Raw genomic sequence first — 22,586 nt, 5'->3', positions numbered from 1 at the left:
TCTACACCACACCTTATGACATATTTTTCCTGAAAGTAATTTCCGTGACTTTATGTGCAATCCGCAATGATTTTCTGTGTATTTTCTTATGTAACAACTTACTGATTAACAACTTATGTAACAACAAATAACTTATTTCATTTATGTAACAACACCTTATATAAAATGAATTAAACTCAGACAAAATGTTTAAAAAGTTATTATACCTTTTTTGTATCTATGCCTTTGCTCATGGCCCAAGTAGATACCACATAGTCCATAACTCGTTCACTAAGGGCTTTTGGAACTTCATGTAACTTCATAAACTCGCGCACGTTGTTTAACATTTCATGGTACCTTGCAGTTACCGATGTCATTTGCTGAATGATGGTTGTCACATGTCCAAAAATAGTGGCATACAGAAGTGCTACGGAAGAGATAAAGTGAATGAATAAATTTGAAGTTTTACATCGCATGCTCATTGAAAATTCCGTAACTATTTTAAAAACATGAATAACTTTTCTATGTAGATACATCTCTGAGTACTGGATATCTTGAAGTAGTTTAACATTACATAAGAGCTTTGTATACTAGAGGTATTTTGTATATGTGATTATAGAAAACTATACGTTATTGCTATTATCATTTTGCAATATTAGATGTACAAAAAAGAAAGAAATATAAATGGTGATAACTACTTTCTATCTGAACGAAGAAAATTTGTGAGGCTGAAGTAATTGCGCAACTGTATAATGCCTATAATCAATTTAAATTCACTTCTACAACTGCATAGTATTTTAAGGTATCCGACCTTGTATAAAAGACGATTTTCGGTCAAAATTTCGATTTTTACTTTATTACATTATCTTAAAGAATACATCTTTAGCTATCAAATACAAGTTTTTGCTTGTTGATGGATTAATTAGAACTGAAGTTATAAGCATTTTTCTGTAACTGAATGAACCGGAAGTTCCAATATTCTGGGCCGGAAGTGAGCGTTTAAATAGATATACCTATTTAGAAACTTTATTTATAATCAAGATTTTGTAAATTATAAACCTGCGTACTAAGTTTAGATATTTTGTAATACATTTTAAGAATCTGGTGTTAGTTTTTTCCCTTAATTTCGTATTTAGTTTGGCGCAGAGGGTATTCGACGTTGAATGTATGTGTTGCTGCTTTGTCAATTAGCGTTGACAGAGTGCTTGATTTGAAAGCTATGTCACACTTTTGCATCATTTGCAACAAAATAAACAGAATGGCATGCAATCTTCAGCACGACATATGTAAAGCGTAATATAATTGTTCTGCAAATTATAAAGAAGCAGCTTCAGGTATGGAAGCAGTTGGTGCTTATTCCCTGTTTGAATGATCTATTACATTACGAAAGCTGAAGCACACGGAGTATTACGAGGATGGGGATTCTAAGGGGGTTTTTAATTGTGAAAGATATATATGGTAAAGATTCGGTCAAGAAAGTGGAATGCATTGAACATGTACAGAAAAGGGTTGGTAGTGGATTACGAAAAGTAAAAAAACTCCGCTCCTGAATTGAAAGGAAAAGGTAAACTGACTGATTCTTTTATTGATAAATTTCAGAATTAGGGATTGCAATTAGAAGTCATGTTTGAAACTTAATTGAGATGCAGCAGGTTCTACTAACTGCTTGTTCCATTGTAGCTCTTTTTCGAAGCTAATGCCCTCCTCAATAATCAATGAATTGGTGCAACTATGAATGTGTTATTGCAGAAATCAGGAAAAAAATCAGAAAGAAAAAAACCTCTGGTATATCAATATATATTTTGAATTTAATTAAACCTACATATATGGAGTTGACTACATAAACAAGAGTTATTAAAAAGTGTCTACATGGCAAAACTCAAAATATCAAGGAACGTTTTAATGGCATTTTATTGCTAATTGTTCCGAAAAAAACATTCATAAACTTGCGAATATTAATATTTGGAGCAAATGTAAGTGTTGTGTTATTTAATGATGGATTTATAGGTTTGCTTGAAGCATTTTCAAGGTTAGGTATGTTCCCTGAATTTTACACTGAGCAGGGAATTCGAAAACTTGATGAAGTGCAAAATCATGACTTTTGGTGACATTCCACATATTTTACAAAAACACAAAGAAAAATTACGCTTTGTTCGAAAGAAAAGGTTCAGAGTGTGGGAAGAAAAAAACAAGGTGTTAAGTTACAAAGCAAGGGAATTTTAATTATCAGGGATGCTTCTTTCACTAAGAAATTGTTTTATGAAAACTTTAAACTTGTTTTCTGAAAAATGTTTTTTCTGTAAATGTTGCCAATGGTAACAGCCATAACTCAAAATTTTATGGATAAATTTAATGATACTTTCTATACATGTTTCACATAATTCTGATGCATGCTCTGAAGCAAAATATTTTAGAAATATTAATTAGAGGTTGAATTGTTACTTTTTATTTTTAGATTTTGGATGCAATAATAGGAAAATATACAGTAAATAATATACATTTTGACATATCTCAAGAATATATGAATATTTCTTAATTATTTTGCTTCATTGTATACAAAACAAGTGTAAATATAAATACAAATTAAAAAAACTGCATATATACATTGTTCACCGTGGTTGTTGCCGTAAAGGCAAAATTTAAGCAAAAATTATCCTTTTTTTCATTATTTTTTAAAATTAAAATTACTTAGCAATACGTTTTAAATTGTTTTCAATCATTCATATGCTTATCTTCAAATTAATATGTTTATAGTTAAAATAAAAACCATTTTTGAAAAAATGGTACCCGAACGAGGTCGGATACCTTAAATTAATTCAGTTCTTAGAAGTAACATATTGTATCATGATATGGCGAGATGGGATTCAGGTTTATCTATTCATCCTCATAAATTCCATTTAATCCCTCCCAAATGTCTTGTTTTTTGTCACTGCTAGATTAATTCCTTTGGCAGATATTTCCTTGCATCTCTTTTTCAATTACGGTTGGCCTCATTGCATAGTGAGTTGAACATATGATATTCCATTGATATCCAAAGAAATTGTACACTCCTACGCATTGAAATTGCAACACCAAGAATAGAAAGTTGTAAAGTTACCAAATCGTGAGAATTGTAAGAGTAGCTAAAACAGGAAAATGAGGAAATATTTCCTCCTCTAGCTTTAATCTGTGACATGTGGGACGAGCTTCAATAGAACAAAAGCTTGATCAAGTGTAATTTTTTCTGCCACATGAAATTTCAGTAAACGAATTAAATTTGTTTGATGGTGTGATGCTTTGAATCTGTCGTGGGACTCATCGTCACCTCTCGCAAATGGGGACAAATATAATCCTAGATCTTAAAAATCCTGGTATATTACTTCAGCTGACCGCTACTTGTTTAGGCTGAAATGCTAGTAGTGTTCAGTGCTGTGTATTCCAGTATTTATGAAAACAACCACAAACTCGGATTACAGTAAACCGTGGCCAAGGCAAATTCTGCATGGATTGAATGTCAGATCAGAAGAATGATGCATAGTGATCGATTTTTATACTGGGAATCATGCGTAATAGTCCTTTTTTCTCGTATGTCACATACTACGTTCAGACGTTGAGCAGTATCTAAAATGCCATCAGAAGGCACCTACACGACAATGGGCTGTGAGCCAGGCAACCAAAGAAAGGTGTTCCATTAGTCCAAATCCACAAATTTCAAAGACTGTGATGTTGTACATCCAGGTAGCAATGGAGGACTGTTCTGTTTAGCGATGAGCATCGTTTCTTTATTCGAAATAGTGATGGCTCTGAAGGCCTTATAGTAAATACCATCAGTAAGATTTACGAGAGAAAGTCAAATCTGCCCTGCTCCCAGAATAATGGAGGGGAGAATCATAATCCATGAAAGACCAATTCGTATACTCTTATTTCTTGCTTACATCTCAACGTAATGCTGATTTTGATATGTAACCACACGTATAGTCATTCTTGCAAATTGCCCAAGCAGGGACAGGAAAAAGTGGACGGAGCACCAGAACTTCGTCAGTGACTTTTAAAGGTATAGCTCCGCCGCACTACTGTACCTGCTGGGCGTTCGGTTGGCCCGCATCAGAAGGCTAACCTAACAAGACAGTTACAAAGATACTTTACAATAATTCTAGACTTCGTATTGAATATACGATTCTAATAGCTCGGTATGCAATTATTACCATGAACTTAATTGATTAACAAAAGTTGGGTTATGACAAATTAATATAACATAATTACTTCTAACATACATTAGTACATCATACAAACAACGCATTTACATAAGTATATCTAATTACGTCAAATTACATTAAAAATTTTCTTAACGAACTCATTATTGTATAATATTAAGTGCATCCCCTAGTACATTGTCGAGGCGTTTTTATATATACTATAATGATAGGCCACATGTTGCTCAAGCTGCTGTCAATAATTTCCATAAAAGTAATGATCTTCCGGCGCCTATCTCAACTTCGGATTTATCTACCATCTGGTACATCATTGGTCGGCTATTGCAAAAGGAAGAGCAAACTTCGAATCTTAACGCTTAACGTACTCAATGTTTGCAATGTGGGTAAAAATTTTTCACTAAAATGCTAATGATCTCATTTATAATAGGACGAGGTATATGTCAAGGCGGGTAAAGGCATACACTGGTGTGCAAAAATTAAGGACGAGACGGTTTTTTCAATATAACTTTGTACAAAAGCTTTCCAAATCAACACATTTAATACCGTAAGATCCCCAATACATGGACATGAGTAATGTAAGCAACACTTACTAAAAGAGAAATCAGAGGGATAAAAAGAAGCTTTATTGAAAAAGTAGCATGGAGCGCAATGCGACTGAAGGCCGAAACATCCCGGTGATGGGTGTCCAGCAAGAAACATCCGGTCTTTAATAGGGGATATGATCTCCCCTGACTACTAGGCAGGTTTCACAGCGTCTGCCCATGCTGAGAATGAGGGTGTCAATGAGTTGTTGAGGCATTGCTGCCCATTCGTCTTGCAGCGCAAATCGAAGCTCCGGAATCGTTACTGGTGGTAAGGTACGAGCTGCCAAGCGTCTGCCTAGAAAATCCCATACATGGTCGATGGGATTGAGATCCGGAGATCGTGCCGGCCAATCCATACGTTCAATATCCTCACTCTCTAAGAGCTGTTCGGCAGCTACTGTACGATGACATGGTGCATTGTCGTCCATGAAAAGGAACTACGGACCCATAGCGCCTCTAAAAAGACGCACATATGGAAGAAGAATCTCGTTACAATAACGGGTCTCGTTGACTGAACCTGCGTCGAAGATGTGAAGGTCTGTACGACTACCAAGCATGATGCCTCCCCAAATGAGAACACCGCCACCTCCAAATCTGTCCCTTTCAATGATGTTCGAGGGATGATTGCGGCTTTTCCGCTCTCTCCAGATGAGTATGCGATGAGAATCGCTACTCAGACTGAATCTGCTCTCATCTGTAAAGAGTACTCGTCCCCATTCATTGTCTCTGCAATTCCGGTGTTCCCGGCACCACAGAGAACGCCTTCTCCGATGGGCAGGCGTTAGAGGTACACACCGTACAGGGCGTCGTGCAAACAGACCACCACCGTGCACTCTTCTGGCCACGGTAAAACGCGATATCGGTCGTCCAGTCGCCTGTGTCGTGTGTCTAGCGATTTCTCCCGCTGTCTGCCGCCTGTTTCTTCTGGCCTGTAAAGCAATATACCGGTCATCTGCGGGTGTGGTTCCTCGTGGACGACCACTACTAAATCCCCGGATAGCTGTTCCTGTAGTTTGAAATTGTCTCCAAAGTCGTGAAACTATGCTGTGAGCAATTCCGAACTCTGCAGCCACACTTGTCACACTGCGGCCTTCCTCCAACTTCCCAATGATTCGACCTCGGGTAAAAGCATCCAGATGTCGTCTAACAGATTGATTATTCGCCATTTCTCGCTGAGGCAGCAACTCGGTGTGATTTTTACTGCTATACGGCGTGCAATCTCTTTACCAGAAATACTGATCTTACACCGACAACATGCTTTATACTACTCAGACACTTCCGTCTACCTACATAGACGTCTACCTGTATATCTGCGCATGTGCTACCGTACATCACCTTACTTAATCTCCTGTTTGGTCTTTCTGTCCACTCTGCCTCTTCGTTCAGCTGATATGCTAATTTTTCGACTTCGTCCTTAATTTTTGCACACCAGTGTATGTTTCTGAGCATGGCCGTCATAGTATTTCATACCGAATAAATCAAGATGATTTGAACACATTTTGTTTCAGCTTTTATTTATTTTTTTGATTAATGTGTCCATCGATCTTTCGAACTCCAAATTTACACAGCCTCTCCTTTTTAGTGCTATAATCTTAGTGCTGAGTGCATTGTATTTCTATTTATTATAAATATATGATTATGTCAGTTTTTTTAAGTGGAGCTACATGGATCTTTCAATAAACTGAATTGCAGACTACTGTGGGAAATCTGTAGGAAAGGCAAATGCGTTGTTGACCGAAAAGAACAGACAACTATAAGCAAATTGACATTATCCAAGTAGTAACAGTATACGAGAACTATACAACTATACAACCATAACCCCTTGATACAAGATGGTGTAGTTATGATACAGGATAGAGGATACTCTCTGTTAAAGACAGTATTCTCAATCCTGTACCATAACAACAGTTCGCTGTTCTTCGTTTGATGAGCTCATTTATCAATTCTTGTGAGCAGACAGACTTTCAATCATCGTATATTTCACAGCTGTCATGTGTTTGCAGGATATAAGCGACTGGATATCTGTCGTTTCGGTAAAGTGATCAATGCCTGTATTCTCTAGCGTCACTTGCACTTGCTCATAATTTTCCTTATGGGCATGATTGCTCCACAGGATATTTATAGTAGCCTTCATCTCAGTTTTATAGAGTGGCTTTTACATTATGTGTGTGATCTCATTGCCTAGCACAAAAATAACTTCTCAGCTGATATTAAAACCGGACAAACTTGTACTTTTATTGAAATTAGTGAAAATGATAAAATCTCGTTTAACGCAGGCAATAAGTTCTGAGATATAATTCTACAAAGAAACGAGACACATAAACCTAACATTTTCCAGAAATTAAACATATTCCATTTTCAGCTGCCCACAAATATTAAGTATTAAATATCGCAGCTTTTCATACTTGCTTCCATTGCTCATCATCGATATAAATTTTACGTCCATTACAAGTTACTTTAAATTTTATGTTCCTGAGAAAGCTACATTTTATAAATGAAAACTCTTTATTGATTACGCCAAATTTGTATGTTTTACACTTGTTGTTAAATTATCATTTTAAACCCCGTAATGTGTACCAGTTGATCTTACACTATATTTCTCAGATAATAGAAATTACTTCCAGTTGCTTTGCAAAATATTAACACTATTAATGAATGGGAACAAGGTCTAGAAACGCATGAGAATTTAATGAAAAAGAAAGATATTGACTACATTCTAGCCTTGAAAGTTCGCCTTAAACATCTGAAGAAATTTTCAAACATACGTTGTTCAAATTAAGAAAATCGTTTAAATTGATCGATCCAGATAGGGGTGATTACCGCCTTGACCAATAAGGCTCAGATTTTGGAGGAGTTACACATTCTCCTATAATTTTTATAAACTATTCGGTCCTCATAAGATCAAAGTTCCTGAAGGAAAGCTCTGGCTAGCAACCTAGATTATCTTAATCTTTATCTGGTATGACTTAAAAAACCTTCAGAATAAGGAAACATTTTTATATTATTCTGCGTAAGTTTACTTTGTGGCTTAAACTTCACAATTAAAAGTGGGCTGCTTTTAGAGTAAAAAAAAAAGTTACCCTTATTTTATCTGCTCATTTTCCTTTGTTTCCGTCAGCGATGTGTTATTAATTAAACATTTAAACGCCGATAACTGTTTCATCAATTCCTCATACATATGTAATTTACATTTCCTCGTATATAAAAATTACTAAACTTCTTCGACTTTTGTAGTTATTGTTTTTTATATCAGTTTCAACGATCTATATTATTCTCTCTCTCCGTTCGTCAATAAGAAGATGCGATACGCACCTGGAAAATAATTTTTTAAGAGAAAGCGATCATGATCCTCGATATGCTATTTAGGCTGTTTTTGATATTTGCGTAGTGATATGACGATCTTCAGTGACGAGAGTTTTATACAATAAATAATAGCACTAATAACGTTTTTGCTGTGACTGAGGTGGATGAAAGACCTTCTCGTATGTCAAATTTTCGGAAGTTATTTTCCAGTTAAAAATAAGTCCAGCGTCTAAATATTGTGGCAAATAAGGCAAATAAAAATCCTTATCTCCCACATATGACTTTTATGATATTAAGTATTTAATTCATTTTAAAGATATAAAAATAAAACCCAAAAATCTATCTTAATCAAACATGACATTTTTTGGATTACAAGAGTTGCTTGTATCCGATTAAAAATGTTTTCATACTAGAAAAATGTGACATATTGTGGATGTACTTAAAATGATAGGATAATATGAAGCATTTAACTCTCATAAAAGTTCGTTACCTAAAACTTTATGAATGCCTTATAAAAAAGAATAAAGAGAATATCAATTTTATTAAGGTTCAGAGAATGCGCTTAGTTGAATTTCGCTGAGTCGAAATCCGCTAAGCTGAAACAAGAAGAAAAAATAACTCTGATTTAATAAGCCGATTACCTCTAACACTTTTAAATGCTCTTTTTTTCTTTTCTTGTTTAAACTTTTTCATTATATATAAGTAAATATGTATTTTACAAGAAAAAGTGATATTAGTACATTGTAAGTAAAAACAGTGAATATTGAAATTAAGTCTTTCATAAGGAGATAACGTTAGGTACCCACATTCATTTGTGGATTATATTAATTAAAACTCCGATGTTTGGCGTTTCCTTTTACTTCCTCTTTTGAAAGTTTCTAACCTTTCAAAAGAGGAAATAAAAGAGGTACCAATAAATTGTAAACAAAATTGCCGAGTATTCCAAGGAAACATTTTTCTATTTGCTTTTTTCCCTTTCTTTCAGTTTTTTTTTTTTTTTTTTTTTTTTTTTTGTGATTATCCATTGATGTTGACAGTACAGGTGAATAGCATTCCTGAAACTCGAAAATGATGTTCATATTTCTTTTATCAATTAGAAATATTGTACAATAATACAGTTAATGAAAAAAAGAAGAGAATTGCTTTATTGCTCCGGAATGCTCTTTTCGTTGAAGAAAAGAATTAGTCTACATTAGGCTGATGTACAGCTTATGAAACTAAGGTGTAGAACAGCTGCTAATAATTCGTTGTGAGAAAACTCGAAAGAAGGTCACGCATTGTTAACGAATGGTATGCAATTAAAATTATTATGAATAATATTACAGAAGAAAAATTAAAGAAAATCATCCATTAAGTAAAGGAAGGCATACATTTTATGCTCGAAGAAAAGAAAATAAATAAGTAATGATCTGCAGGACACTGTTAGTTTTCATATCACGTGCTATCTTTAACTTTTAATGATGCTATTCAAAAAATGTCTTAAGCTGGTGGACTAGATTTCCTTGAGGATTTTATATCAATAAAAATATTTCTATTTTAAGCAAAGATTTCAATTTTAATCCGAAGTTAATTTCTGTCTACTAACAAATCAGTTCTTGATCTGCCTTGACATTTAATTCAGTTTTTCTAATCTAGAGATTACACTAGGACTTACGTTATTTTTAATTTTTTTTTTCTATTTCGGTAGAAAGTTTCAAAGATGTTTTGATATCATTCTGTTTATGGTTCCCATTTTATACATAATTGCTTCCGAAGGAAGCAACATTATTAAATTACCGAAAGCCCTTCTTTAATTAACGTGTTCCTTGCTAATTTTTTTACTAAGACTATTCATTATTTTGAATAAAAATGCATGTAAATATTTGGCGATGTAACTAATAATTTTGCTTATAATTGTTATGTATCTGTCTTGAGTCGCCGAAAATAGTTACTATATATCAATAGAAAAAGAGCAATCCGAAATGGCTCTCCAAACATTATTTCGTTTAAATGAGATACTGCTATTGATACTAAACACACAGTACAGCTATAAAACTTAACAAATGCAAATGTGCAAAATAAATATAAAGGGAATTCAAGAATTATTATTATACCTCCGATAATCATCATGCAGATCGTAAAAGCTTTTTCATTATCAGTTTCAGCAGCCACATTTCCGAAACCGACACTGGTCATGCATGTCATGGTGTAATATAAAGCAGTGACATACATAGTACCCCTTGGCGGTCCCTTAGTCAGCTCATGCGTGTGGTTATTTTCTGGATTAGAACTAGGCTTATAATAGAAAAGCTTTCCTGTGGTGTTAGATAATTTCCATAACCAGCTATGTACATATCCATTTTCAGCGTCACTCCGGCCAATGCTGTACCATATACATGCCAGCCAGTGGGCCACTAGCATATAGAAACATAGTAATAGGATAAGCATAGCTGCTCCATATTCCAAATACCTGTCCAATTTCCTGACTACTCGACCCAGACGTAAGAGTCGCACCACTTTTAGAGCACTAAATAAGCTACCTATACCTTGCTGAAATGAGAAAGAAAATTCGAATTAGAAAACAGATGCATCAACAATATATAAAACATATTGAAATTGTAATAAAAGTCACTTTTTTATTTCATTTTTAGTTAGAACCGTTTTCAGCTGACAAATTAATGTTTTTGATAACCTACCTTTCTTCGACTTTAAAGAATAAAATTAAGAAAAGTACATTATTTCTTGCAAAAGAGAGTATTCATTTGTCAGAGACTCCGGTTGACTATTGTTAAAGAGCCGAAACAAAAATCAGCGGAAGGATGAATGTCACCTGTTTCAAATTAATTGCTTAAGCCATAATAAGAGTTAAATTTGAAATTTTCATTATTTGAAATTAATAATTTATTATTCACGTAGTAGTATTTTAAAAGATGGATGCCATCTTTAGCTCCAAATCTAGTAAAAAGAGTACCACACAGAAACATACAATGTTATATTTACAGAAATAAATTTATTATTTCAAAGGAATTTTTAACAAGAAATACGAGTGCAAGTACAAAAGAAGTATAAAATGTACTGTTTGAAAAACTTACGTCATCGTCGTGGTCGAAGGCATTGAACACGTCATAAGGCAGACACGAGAGGAGATCGATGATGAACCAACTACGCATGTAGTTCATGCGGATGATTTTGGGGTCCGAAACCACTTCCCCTCCGGGCCCCACGAACGTCGTATGGAAGTTGAGAACAATGTCTATGAAGAAGATGACGTCGACGATGCTGTCTAACACAAGCAGCGACACATCCTCGGAGGTCTTGTTCTTGAAGGCCACATTGTAAGGGACCATGATGGCTGTGTAGAAAGTGAGGCAGAGGATAACCCAGTCCCAGATGGCTTTGAAGGCGCAATAGTGCAGGAGTATATGAGGTGGGGTTTTGGGAGCTTCTTGTCGATACTGAGGCAGGACTTCTGAATTGAGGCTTATCATCTGGAGCATAAAATTTAATTAATTATGAAAAGATCTGAATTATATAGTAAATACATTATAGAAAATTAAAAAAAGAGCTACGTGAATGTATTTTACGTATGATGTCATGGTATTTCGTTAATAGGAAGAAAAAGATTCTTAAAATATTCCTTTTTTTTAGAAGAGAGGAAAATGTTTCTTTAATTAAAAAAACTTAATTTCGGTATTTAGATTAAAAAGTTACTGCGAAATATTTAAAGTCGGTGGATAAACCTATAGTTATCGGTGACAAATAAAGAAAGAATGTAATCAAATAAATTAAAATTAAAAAATGTAGCTTCTTATTTATCTACTTGATTTAATAAAAATGTTTTGATGCAATACGTGGTACAGACATCTTTCCTTCCTTCTGAAGAAGGAGGAAAAAAGAGGAGTAGGAGGTTGTTAGCTCTTTTTTATTGAAATTACTTTTTAAAGTGTTAAGTATTTACTTCAGTTTCAAAACACAGGATTCGATCTTATTTCACGTAATTATACTTTCTTTTCCGCTGAACCAATTCTTGCTTTAGAGTGTACCTATTTCAGTTCCTGAGATTCATAACATTCATGAGACTATCCATAGACTTATGTCCTAGACTTTTCCATAGAGTTAAGTCCTATGCTATCCTAGACTGAAGTCGCAGAATCGAACAGTAAAAATCATGAAAATGCTTAACACTTAGGCAAGGAAATTTTATAAACGTTTTCTTAACAATTAAATTTAAAGTTTTACACTCTCATATTCTTTTTCTGCATTTCTGTCATACATTTGTTTTCCAATTCTGGAGTTTATGAAAATGTTAGCTGCGCAGAAATAATTTTAAGTACTTTTACTAACTGAAAATTATATCGAATCCATGTGAAATTATTTCTTTTTTGAGTTTCTTGTGCTAGTCGCTGTTGGGAATTTGTTCTTGCGCTGCCAGCTGACCATGATTTTCAGAGTCTTTTTTGAGTTAAATGTAAGTTAAGTTTAAGAGGAAGCGACTAAAAGCATTCCCACTCTTAAATTTGATAATTAGGACTGCAAACTGCTACAGGCTTTAGGCCAACTGTTGGCTCTCAAGTTAGAAGCTTAAAAACTTTCATAATGAGCTTAATTTTAAGACCACGAATTGTAATTAAAATAAACTTTTAATTATTATTTATTTGTTGTTATAAGTTATTTAATCTTGCCTTAGCAATATATCTAAGTGGCCAATGAAAGCCAGGCTGACACAGAATTTAAGTTTAGAATCATAAGTTAAAAACAGATGTAGATGACACCGAAAGCTTCAGTAAAATGCTAGAAAATACATAATCTAATACGAGATTTACAGAAATAACATGGAAAATTTAGTTTCTGAATCTGACAGATGTAGTTCATTAAATTAAACTTTCTGTAATATAGAGAAAGTAGTAAAATTTTTATTTATTAAATATTTTCAGTTTTTAAATAATATAAAAGAAAATTACAGGAACAAAATGCCTTCTAAATGGAGACTAGAGGATTTTGTCTTTTATTTAATTTCATTAAAGATACATTAGAAAATCCAAAAATAAAAGCACAGTATTGAACATGTGAGTAACTAAAGTTGCAAATATACATTAACCCATTGCATTTTTAATGCCTCTCTTAGAAATATGCAATGAGTTTTAGTAAGGAGAATAACATTCTTAGTTCAATGAATATGTGGTTGAAATTAAAGCAGAAGCAATATGATGTTGAAATTAAAGCAAAACATATTTGTGGCTTGATATTAGTGTTAAAGGAACACTATAAATTTTGAGAGAGACAATGAAGAAGAGGTATCTGGTGTTTGCGTCACTCGAAATGCATAGAGCCTTTCTTTTAAATAAGTATCAAACCAATTTTTCCTCAATTTAATATTTATATTTGTATACCCCTTTCTCTTTACTAACTTCTTACTCACATTGCATGAAAATGAGATATGATAACTAAGGTAGTCCTTAAAGATTAAATTTCTAACATATAGAACTATTAATTTCAAATGAAAACTACTAATTATATTTATTTCACAATTGTTCTGTTACTTTTTCTTCATTAAATTTAATTTTATAAATGTTTGGAAGGAAATGTTATAAAAAATAGACTTACATGTGCGATTTGTGATTGTTTAGTGGGATCTGATTTGAGGCCTTGGGATAACTGAGTGGAAAATTGCTGAACCAGGACAGAACGACTTCTAGTAACAGACCGGGCAAGGCGGGCGAACTTGCTAAGTCCAACTGTAAACATAATATTAAAAATGAATATTGGCACAACATAGTTAAAACGCTTTAATAATCAAATGTTAAATATGAGAGCGGTAAGAAGAGTAAAATCGGAAATTTGATATATCTCCCTTTAAGTGAAAATTCTAGTTTTATAAAAATGGTTAGAAATTGATTTGATTTTTATAACGAACTGAATCTCACCTATATACTTGAAACCATTGCTTTAGAAACTGTTATAATCATTATTCCTGAAAGAATTTCATAAAATATATTGCTCGTTCAAATTAAAGGACTATCTGAAAAAATATGCTGACTGCATAAAGTTTTCAACCAATGTCTAGTGGTGTAAAAATTTATGTTAGTTATCTGCAAATGACCACAAAATTTGATTACTGTACATAGCCTAACGAATAAAATATACAAATTAGGTTATTCATAACATGTTGCGCAATGAATTCGTAATGCAGTTTTTGAGAATGATCAGTATTCATTATAATTGAAGACCTGCAAAACCGTCAAGTCCACTTTTGAATCGAATTAAGTTTCAAGTACCCACGATCGATTGATGCAAAAAACAGCCAAGTCCGAAGTGCATCAATGGTTTAAAATGTTCAATTTGGACTTAGCCGACCATACCCTTTGGAAGCAAAAACCGGTCGTGTCCGGGACTTGTTCGATTTTTTGCACATAACGTTAATAGTAGAGTATGGGAGGACATGACCTTGAACAATCGCACGCTTCGCTTCCTAGACGCCTTTCGACAAGATTTAGTAGCTTCCTGTAGCTTCTTATGTGTGCGTGCACGTGGTCTGTTGTTTATTGTGTGTAATACGTATAATAGTGTGTGAAAAATGATGTCATCTGAAGAAAAAAAAACATTTTATGTCAATAGGTAGTGAATATTTGCCATCTGATGTCAATTAGCCAAGTATTAGCCTGTTTGAAAACAGGGGGAAAAAAGAAAACTCAAGCAAATTGAAAACATTCCTTTTAATAATCCGAATTCGACACCAGTTGTAGACAAGTCTGTTTTGCCAGACAATGTAAGTAATCCTTGCACAAAAAAGGAAAGAAGAAAATACGAAATGAGGCATCATGGCAACGAAATATCAGGAAAGTGAAAATGGCAAAAGGTGAAACGTACACTACCGTAAAAAGTGGAAAATTAATACCAGAACAAAAGTGGGTAAAAATTGTGCTTGTCGTCGCAAACGTTTTTTGAAGTTCAGAGTGGAAAAAAAGAAACCAAGTCTTGCAGGAGTTCAATGGCTTAGCTAATAAAGAAAAGCAAGATCAGCCTTGAGTGGCCTAATCCGGGTAATCAAGCTGCAAGAAAAAAATATGAACAGGAAACGGCAAAACAAAGGCCGTTACTTTCCATTACAAGGTGGATTAGGATTATGACAAAAAGTTAGTTAGTTGCTCTATGTTTGTGGCGATTTCATATTGTTTGCCTAAACAGATTTTAATAAAGAAGGTGGCATTGAATTCTTCTTACCACTGGTACTTATATAAGTTCCATTATATCACAAAAAATGAAAACGTCGAAGGTTAAAGACCATTTTACTTTACTAAATTTAGTGAATTTTGTTTTCAACGTTTTAGTTTGAATTTTGTGTGGCCGGGTTTTATATTTTTTCAAAATAATTTTAATAAATTGTACCTACTATTCAAAAACATAAAATTTAAAGCATTTTTTTATTCAGATTCGTATTAAGGGCACTGAATATATGGTCTGCAGACAGGCAGTATATTCTATCCATGGAGTTACCAGAGACCGGGTAAATCGTATAGGCTTCACTTTAAAAGAAAAAACTGCGGCGTCACTGGGCATGAAGAGTAAGCATAATACCCGCGCTAACAACATTCCTCAGAATATTATAGCTACCTATAGACAACTATATATTAAGCTTTCCCAAGCACTCATCACATTATAGCAGGGAGAAAAAGGAATGTCGAACTCCATTATTGCTAATCTGAACATTTCCAAGATGCATAAGTTATACTTGGAAAAATATGAATCAGAAATTTCTGAAAAACTTAAACGTGAAGAAAAATGCCAACTAAAAGTTTCTTATGACGTGAAAATGACAATGTAAGCTTCGGTTCTCCTTGTTTAGATACATACCAGACATGCTTTAATAGCAGTAGAGCAGGATCGAGAGGCCACACATGTACTACAAACAGAAAAAGTAGCACATACTAGAAAATGAGAAGTATTCTATACGTCGACGAAGGAGAAAACCCAGCTTGCCAAAATCGATGAAGCAGAAATTTTATGTTTTGACTATCAACAAAACCTTCCTCTCCCCCATGCTCCGGCAGGAGATGTTTTTTTAGAAGAGACAGCTGTTGATGTACAGCTTTTGTATCTTTTCAGGAAAAACCGGCTTATCAACATTTTACAACAAAATTGTACTATCACCAAATATTTGTTTGATTTTGTTAATCAGAGTATAAAAATATTACGTATTAAAATATTACTCAAATTTTTCATCAATATCCTGAGTTTGGTCATAGTTTCTTACCCTGTGATCTCTCCTTTGGCTTAGTCCAGAAAGAGGGAAGAAGACAGCGAATTTACCTGTCTGCCGAATGGAAAGAACTAGTAAGGAAAACTAGCAACATGGTTTCGGGTCGTAGATGCAACTCAAGATATAATAATTTAAACCCATTTTTAAAGCAACGTTTACCAGTCAAAAAATAAAACAAAATTTTGTATTTCAATAGTCCGATTATTTAAATATCAAAACTGGTCTAACTTCATTGAATGAACAACGGCCTTTCCTTTCCACTAAATTTTCCGCTATTAAGCTTGGCTCTAATTTAAGGCTACCTACGACGCGGACGATCCGGATACATCCATTGCCAATAAATCAAAACATATTGGAAGCTTTTAGTTAAGAAATATGTGCCAGAAGCATACCACGGTTACTGCGACTAAATATTGGCGGAAACTGAAGAAGAATTAGAATGTGAGTCCCCCCCCCCCAGTGGAAGCGGTAGAAGCTCGAGAGGAACCTGTAGAAGATGCAGCTTATGAATCACACGCCTTACTTAGTTCTGTTCTCGAATAAGACTTTATACAAGAAATAAATACTGTTGTTTCATGTTTGTGGTTTTTTTGTTCAACATTTTCGTACAAAAGCTAAATCCAAATTTTCAAAGTTCACTTTTTGTGAGATTTTTACAAAATATCAGTTTTATATTGGGCCATATAACGAATACCAAAATTTGGGACAGTTGCAAATTTGTTTACAAATTTGGAAAGTTCTTTGATTTCCCATAAAATTTAATTTTATGACTTGACCGATTTTTGCACCAAGGCATCATTTAAGCAATTAAAATGCATCATTTAAGTAACGGGCAAAACTTTCGAATAATTGCTCATTGCTTTCTGATTATATTTCACAGTGTCATATTAAGAAACTGGAAGAGCTTTTCAAGCAGTGAATCAGTTAGTAGACAGCCTAGCCAAAGTGGTCAAGAGCAACAACTGCATTGGAAAACTGTTTTCTGTTATTGCAGGCTTGACTGTGAACTGACTACAAGAGAGTTGGTGTTAGGCTTTCAGGCTGTCGTAGGAATACTCGAATTAGCTGTTCTAGCTGCACGGAAACCTCATGAGGCTGGATTTCATAGCAGAAAACAAATGATTTATGTCTCACTCAATTCATCTTTAAAAGGATTCAATTTAATTGGTGTGCTTGTATATTAACCGGAGCCAAGAGAAATATTGTTTCTACTAGTCCAGATGTAGCCTGAACATTGATTCTACATATATTTTTACCAGAATGGAACGAGAAACAAGTAATTTTCTTTTCTTTTTTCATAACTAATCCTGCTTCTACTGGAGTTTCACAGTTTGGGGTGGAAGTATCAAAAATGACCTTCATCGAATTGCATATTTTTAATGGACAGAAACGGATCATAGATAAGTAGAAATGGTCTTGAAACCTCAGGTAAGGCTGTTTCGGGGGTAATGATGGCTTAGGTCAGTTATCTCAAACCGGTAGTCGGCGAGCCACGTGGCCCCCGAAGCAATTCCATGAGGCCCGCGAGAGCATTTCAGTTATGTAATTGATGCAAATACGGTGTTGAAAAGATGTAATGTTTTTTGTATAAATTTTTTAAATCACTTTTTAATAAGTTACTGTTAATTTTTTTTCCTGATAATACCTTTGAATTTTGACTTGAAGTGTAGTTTAATAAGTTTGGCATAATAATTGAATGTATTTAAGGGAACATGGAAGCATGTAAAAGGCACATCAAGACACATTTTGTAAACATAATATTAATGCCAATGAAATCATGTCTCGCAAGTCGATATTCGTCCTGGATCTGAGTACCATTTGAGTGCCATTTAAAACACTTCATCAAGATAAAATCATCCAAATATCATTTTAGAGTAGAAGTTGGCCACAAAAGCATGTTTCTGGCTTTGGTAAATCAACGTGTAAAAGCAACATGACGAAGCAGCAGAAGCTAAGTTCAAATCTCTGGCAAAGTTCAGGTCTTTCAAGTATTCAATAAGTAATTTACTGCAAAAAATTTATTTTTTGTGAAATTATATCTTCCACTGGGAAGTATTTACTGCATCCTAATATTGTAAACCTTGTAGTAAATACAGGGTGACTAAAAGTCCGTTAACATTTGAAAATTCAATAATTCACGGAATAATGTAGATAGAGAGTTAAAATTGACACACATACTTGAAATGACATGGAGTTTCATCAAAAGGAAAAGAAAAAAAAAAAAAAAAAAAGAAAAAAAAAAAAAAAGAAAAAAGGCTCAACGTATGGCGCTGGGCAGCAAAATGTCAGTCAGTTCTATGAGAATCGTGTACGAAATGAGCTGTAGTGAGAGAGGGAATCAGTCCCTTTATGACTTTGTGAATTTACTGTCCTCGCCTCGGCATGTTGGTCATGGTGTGATGTGGATTTATCACATCAATAGTGAACTGACTACAAGAGAGTTCACGATCTCAATCGTTATAAATCGTGATCGGACCATTTTCTTTCGAGAAAATGCGTGGTTCTGCTATTCAAACTGTCGGTGTGACGGGTGCGAGGTGCGATGATTTGTTACCGAATCGCATCATTCCTAGTTTGGCTGATAAACATCTGTTGAAAGGGATGACATCTATGAAGGATGGCGCTCCACCCCATAATGCTACACGTATGAAAGATCTCTTGCACTCATTGTTTGGTGAGGATCGAGTGCTGAACCGCCACTTCCGTCATGCTTGACTTCTCAGGTCTCCTGATCTCAATTCGTGTGATTATTCGTTATGGAGTTATCTGAAACTGCAAATCACCGCAACCTACCGTGATCGTCCGACTTCATTAGGGATGCTTAAAGACAGCATCAGACGGCAATGTCTCACCATACCTACAGATATGCTGTACAGTGCTTTTCACAGCATTGTCGGCTGGAGATATTTTTGATGAATGAATGCCGGCATGTTGAACATTATATAGAACATAGTCTTTGCTAACAATCACTTGTTATACTAACTATTGCTTTTGCTATCATATGAAGAGTCATTTGCTGGCCGTTTTAAGCAATTTTTGGCTTTCAATATCACATTTCAAACATGTGTGTTAGTGTTTACCTCTCTAAGTGCATTATTCGGTGAATTATTGAATTTTCAAATATGAACGGACCTTTGGTCACCCTGCATAAATACCTATGTATATATATTAAAGGAAGAGTCTGCCAGTCAAAAGAATGAAATGCAATCAAATCTGTACGAGAAATCACTGAACCACAGCCAAACTCTGAAAATATCGATAAATTGAAGAAGAAACTGCATTATAAATAATTCAGTATAGATCAACAGATATCGTGCCCAGTTGCTTAAAATTAACTCTTAGGCACATATTTAAAAGTAAATAGTACAGAAAATTGCTTATATAGGCTATAAGACTTTACTACACCCTGCTTACTGACCATATCCTTCCTTTATACGTTACTCCTTTTTTCGAAATGTAAATTATAGCAGCTCTGCTGATTGGGTGGCTTGAGAAGTTTTCAATAATAATTCAGCTGTTTAGAAGGTGGTTGACGATTTTATAACTTCCACGGTGGAGAAGTTTTCGAGTTTTTATATGAAATATTTTGCGGTATTTTGTCAAAAATGTATTGACGTTAAACGCAACTGTTTCAGTAAACAATTGTTTCTTGTTTTGTTGCTTTCAATGAAACTGACGATTTGAGTTGTCACGAATCACAGTGTGTTTCAAATAGAATCACCTGATTTTAAATTTGTATATTATGAAAAATGCTGAACATAGAAATTTAAGATTAAGTTTATATTACGGAGATAATCATAAAGGTTCAAACCAAATTTAAGTTTCTCAATATTTCCACCTCTGAATGCAAGGCATAGGTTTACAAAGTAGTGAAAGTCATCCCAAACTTTTGCGAGCATATCTGCATCCACTGCTTCCATGGCTGTTGCTATGCGTATCTTCAGTTCGGCTAATACAGCTGGAAGAAGAGGCGCATAAACGGAGTCTTTTATAAAACAAGAAGAAATCGTACACGGAGAGGTGCGATTATCTTGGAGACCAGTAATGTTCAAATGAGTCGTCAGGTCCCTAATGGCTGACTGATAGTTGGCGAACGAGGTTGCTAAAAATTGTCAAAGATCCAATCTTCAGTGTAGTGGTACCACGTTTTACTGGAAAACGAGGTTAACCAATCGGTTTCTGACTATGAGAAAAGCCAGTGTTCAAGCATATAAAGATATGTGATCCCCGTAACAGTGCCCTCTATGAAGAAAACGAGGCCATACATCTTTTTCAGAGAAATAGCGAAGAGAACATAAACTTTTTTCGAGTCACTCTCATGCTGTATAACCCATACTCTAACTCATGCTGTATAACCATACTCTGGTCTGGCTGCTCCATAACCCATACTCTAACACTGTGACGGTCGACCTTGCCACTTAAATGAAACGTAGCCTTGTCACTAAACATAAAGCATATTAAAAATTGCCATAAAGCATATTAAAAAATGCTAGACACCTTAGGCCATTATTTAAATAGATCAAATTTAAGGTGAAAGCTAGACTGAATAGCCTTCACTTTAGGGTCACTACAGGGCTAGATTGACATCAGTAATATCCATGTTCATAAATATATCCAGGATTTCATTCAAAAGTTTTCTGCATCAGATGTTTTGGTATGGCTTATTCAAAAAGTAACTTTACAGTGGTTTATTTTTAACCTTCGTTTATCAAATACAAGACTGTAATCAGGTGCATTTCTTCATAACACTTTATTTCTTAGTTCTGCTTTCAACTTTACAGCACTCAACGTTGGTGGTATTTACAAATTTGAGCAGTAGCTTTCCAGTTAAATCATACACGAGCTCAAAGAAAATATGCTCATGATATTGACAGAAGTAGAAATATAATGTTATTTGTTGATACATTTCATTTTTAAAGAAAAACTAGACTTTTACTAAAACACTATTTGGTTCCTTTTCTAAACAATAAAAATGCTATCAATAAGCAATACGCAGATATTAGTTACTAAACCACACTAAACATAAACATACAGCATTCGAATCCACATAGTACTTCAAATAGAATACTTCAGTAGTCAAATAGAATCAAATAGAATAGAATAGTTAGAATACTTCAAATGTAAATGTTTTTCATAAAACTGTAGGTTGTGCGCAAACGTACTCTTTTTGTAAAGTGCTTATGAGCTATTTTTATCGTGCAAAACTGTGCCAAACCGAAAAGGAAATCTAAAATATTGATGAGATGCAGCAATCCCAAAGTGCAGACAAGAATTCCAGATTAGTTGCCAAAAATTCTATGAATATTTGAAACTATGTTCGTTCTGAAAATTAATTATGATAAGGTACATGCAAGATTAAGGTGAATTTTCCTGACATGCAATAATCTCTTCAATTTAACCTTATTAACCTAATTAGTCAATTACCAATATTAAATTAACATCTATATTAATAATCACACAAAATGAAATATTTATAGTACTTTTGGCAATACTTAACGTGAAGTGAACTAAACTACCATGCAGATAAGGTGCAATATCTTTGCATAGAAAACAAACCTTTTTTTTTACCTTTAGCAGCATCTTCTTCTTGTGGTTGCTTAAGGGCAGTGATGTCTCGAAAAGTGAGAAGGAACAGAACCACGACATCCTTCTCATTTCTGATTGGGGCTACGTGGAGAAGGAGCCACAGAGGAGAATCTAAATCACATATTCAAATGATAATAATGAAACAAACTTTCCATGCCTTGAATACGGCATCTTAACTGTCTTTCATGCCTTGAATTTGGTAAAAAAATATTTAAAACAGTTTTTAATGTCATTCATATCGTAAAGGAAAAACAAAATACTGCGTTTAGCACCTTGATATTGTCAAAAAAACTCTCGGAATAACGTTTTAGTTACATATATTTAAACATATTTCTTGTCACATTTGTAATCACAATATTTTAATGACGAAGAGGTATTAAGAGACTGTAATTGAGAGACGTTTATTGACTTTAATTTTTTAAGCCAGTTTTAAAAGTACAAATGAGAGCAACATTGTATTCTGTATTGAATTTTTAGACAGAATATGTAAATTTGGGTGTAATAAGGATTATTGTTTTTTATCAAGTTAGTGAGTCTTGTAATTGAACTAGTTTAGTGTAATAACGAAAGCTACTAAGTAGTATTTGTTTCCCTTTCTGAATTAAAGCGCGTGCCATAAATTTCATACATATTTCTACGAGCGATAGATTCAGTCTGTCAATGTATTTTAAAAGAAAAATGTGAAAAGTAAACGAAAGCAGTCAA

At 34.1% G+C, this 22,586-nt stretch overlaps 1 protein-coding gene across 1 annotated transcript in view; it reads right to left on the bottom strand.

The window, feature by feature from the left end:
• Positions 1 to 200: 200 nt before the first annotated feature.
• Positions 201 to 22,586, bottom strand: part of LOC118182178 (potassium voltage-gated channel protein eag-like) — a 569,898-nt gene continuing 547,512 nt past the window's right edge. The window contains exons 3-8 of the mRNA XM_085806948.1: positions 21,848 to 21,992; positions 19,153 to 19,163; positions 13,643 to 13,773; positions 11,131 to 11,526; positions 10,153 to 10,588; positions 201 to 406 (exon numbers count right to left, since the gene is read on the bottom strand). Coding sequence (XP_085663074.1) covers positions 201 to 406; positions 10,153 to 10,588; positions 11,131 to 11,526; positions 13,643 to 13,773; positions 19,153 to 19,163; positions 21,848 to 21,992 — 1,325 coding nt within the window. The remainder of the gene's footprint in view (positions 407 to 10,152; positions 10,589 to 11,130; positions 11,527 to 13,642; positions 13,774 to 19,152; positions 19,164 to 21,847; positions 21,993 to 22,586) is intronic.

Source organism: Stegodyphus dumicola, chromosome X1, assembly GCF_044657685.1.
Source record: "Stegodyphus dumicola isolate Sdum_Otavi_A_Nest chromosome X1, ASM4465768v1".
NCBI lineage: Eukaryota > Metazoa > Arthropoda > Arachnida > Araneae > Eresidae > Stegodyphus > Stegodyphus dumicola.
The sequence above is the reverse complement of the archived record's forward strand: the minus strand, read 5'-3'. Positions and strand labels throughout refer to the sequence as shown.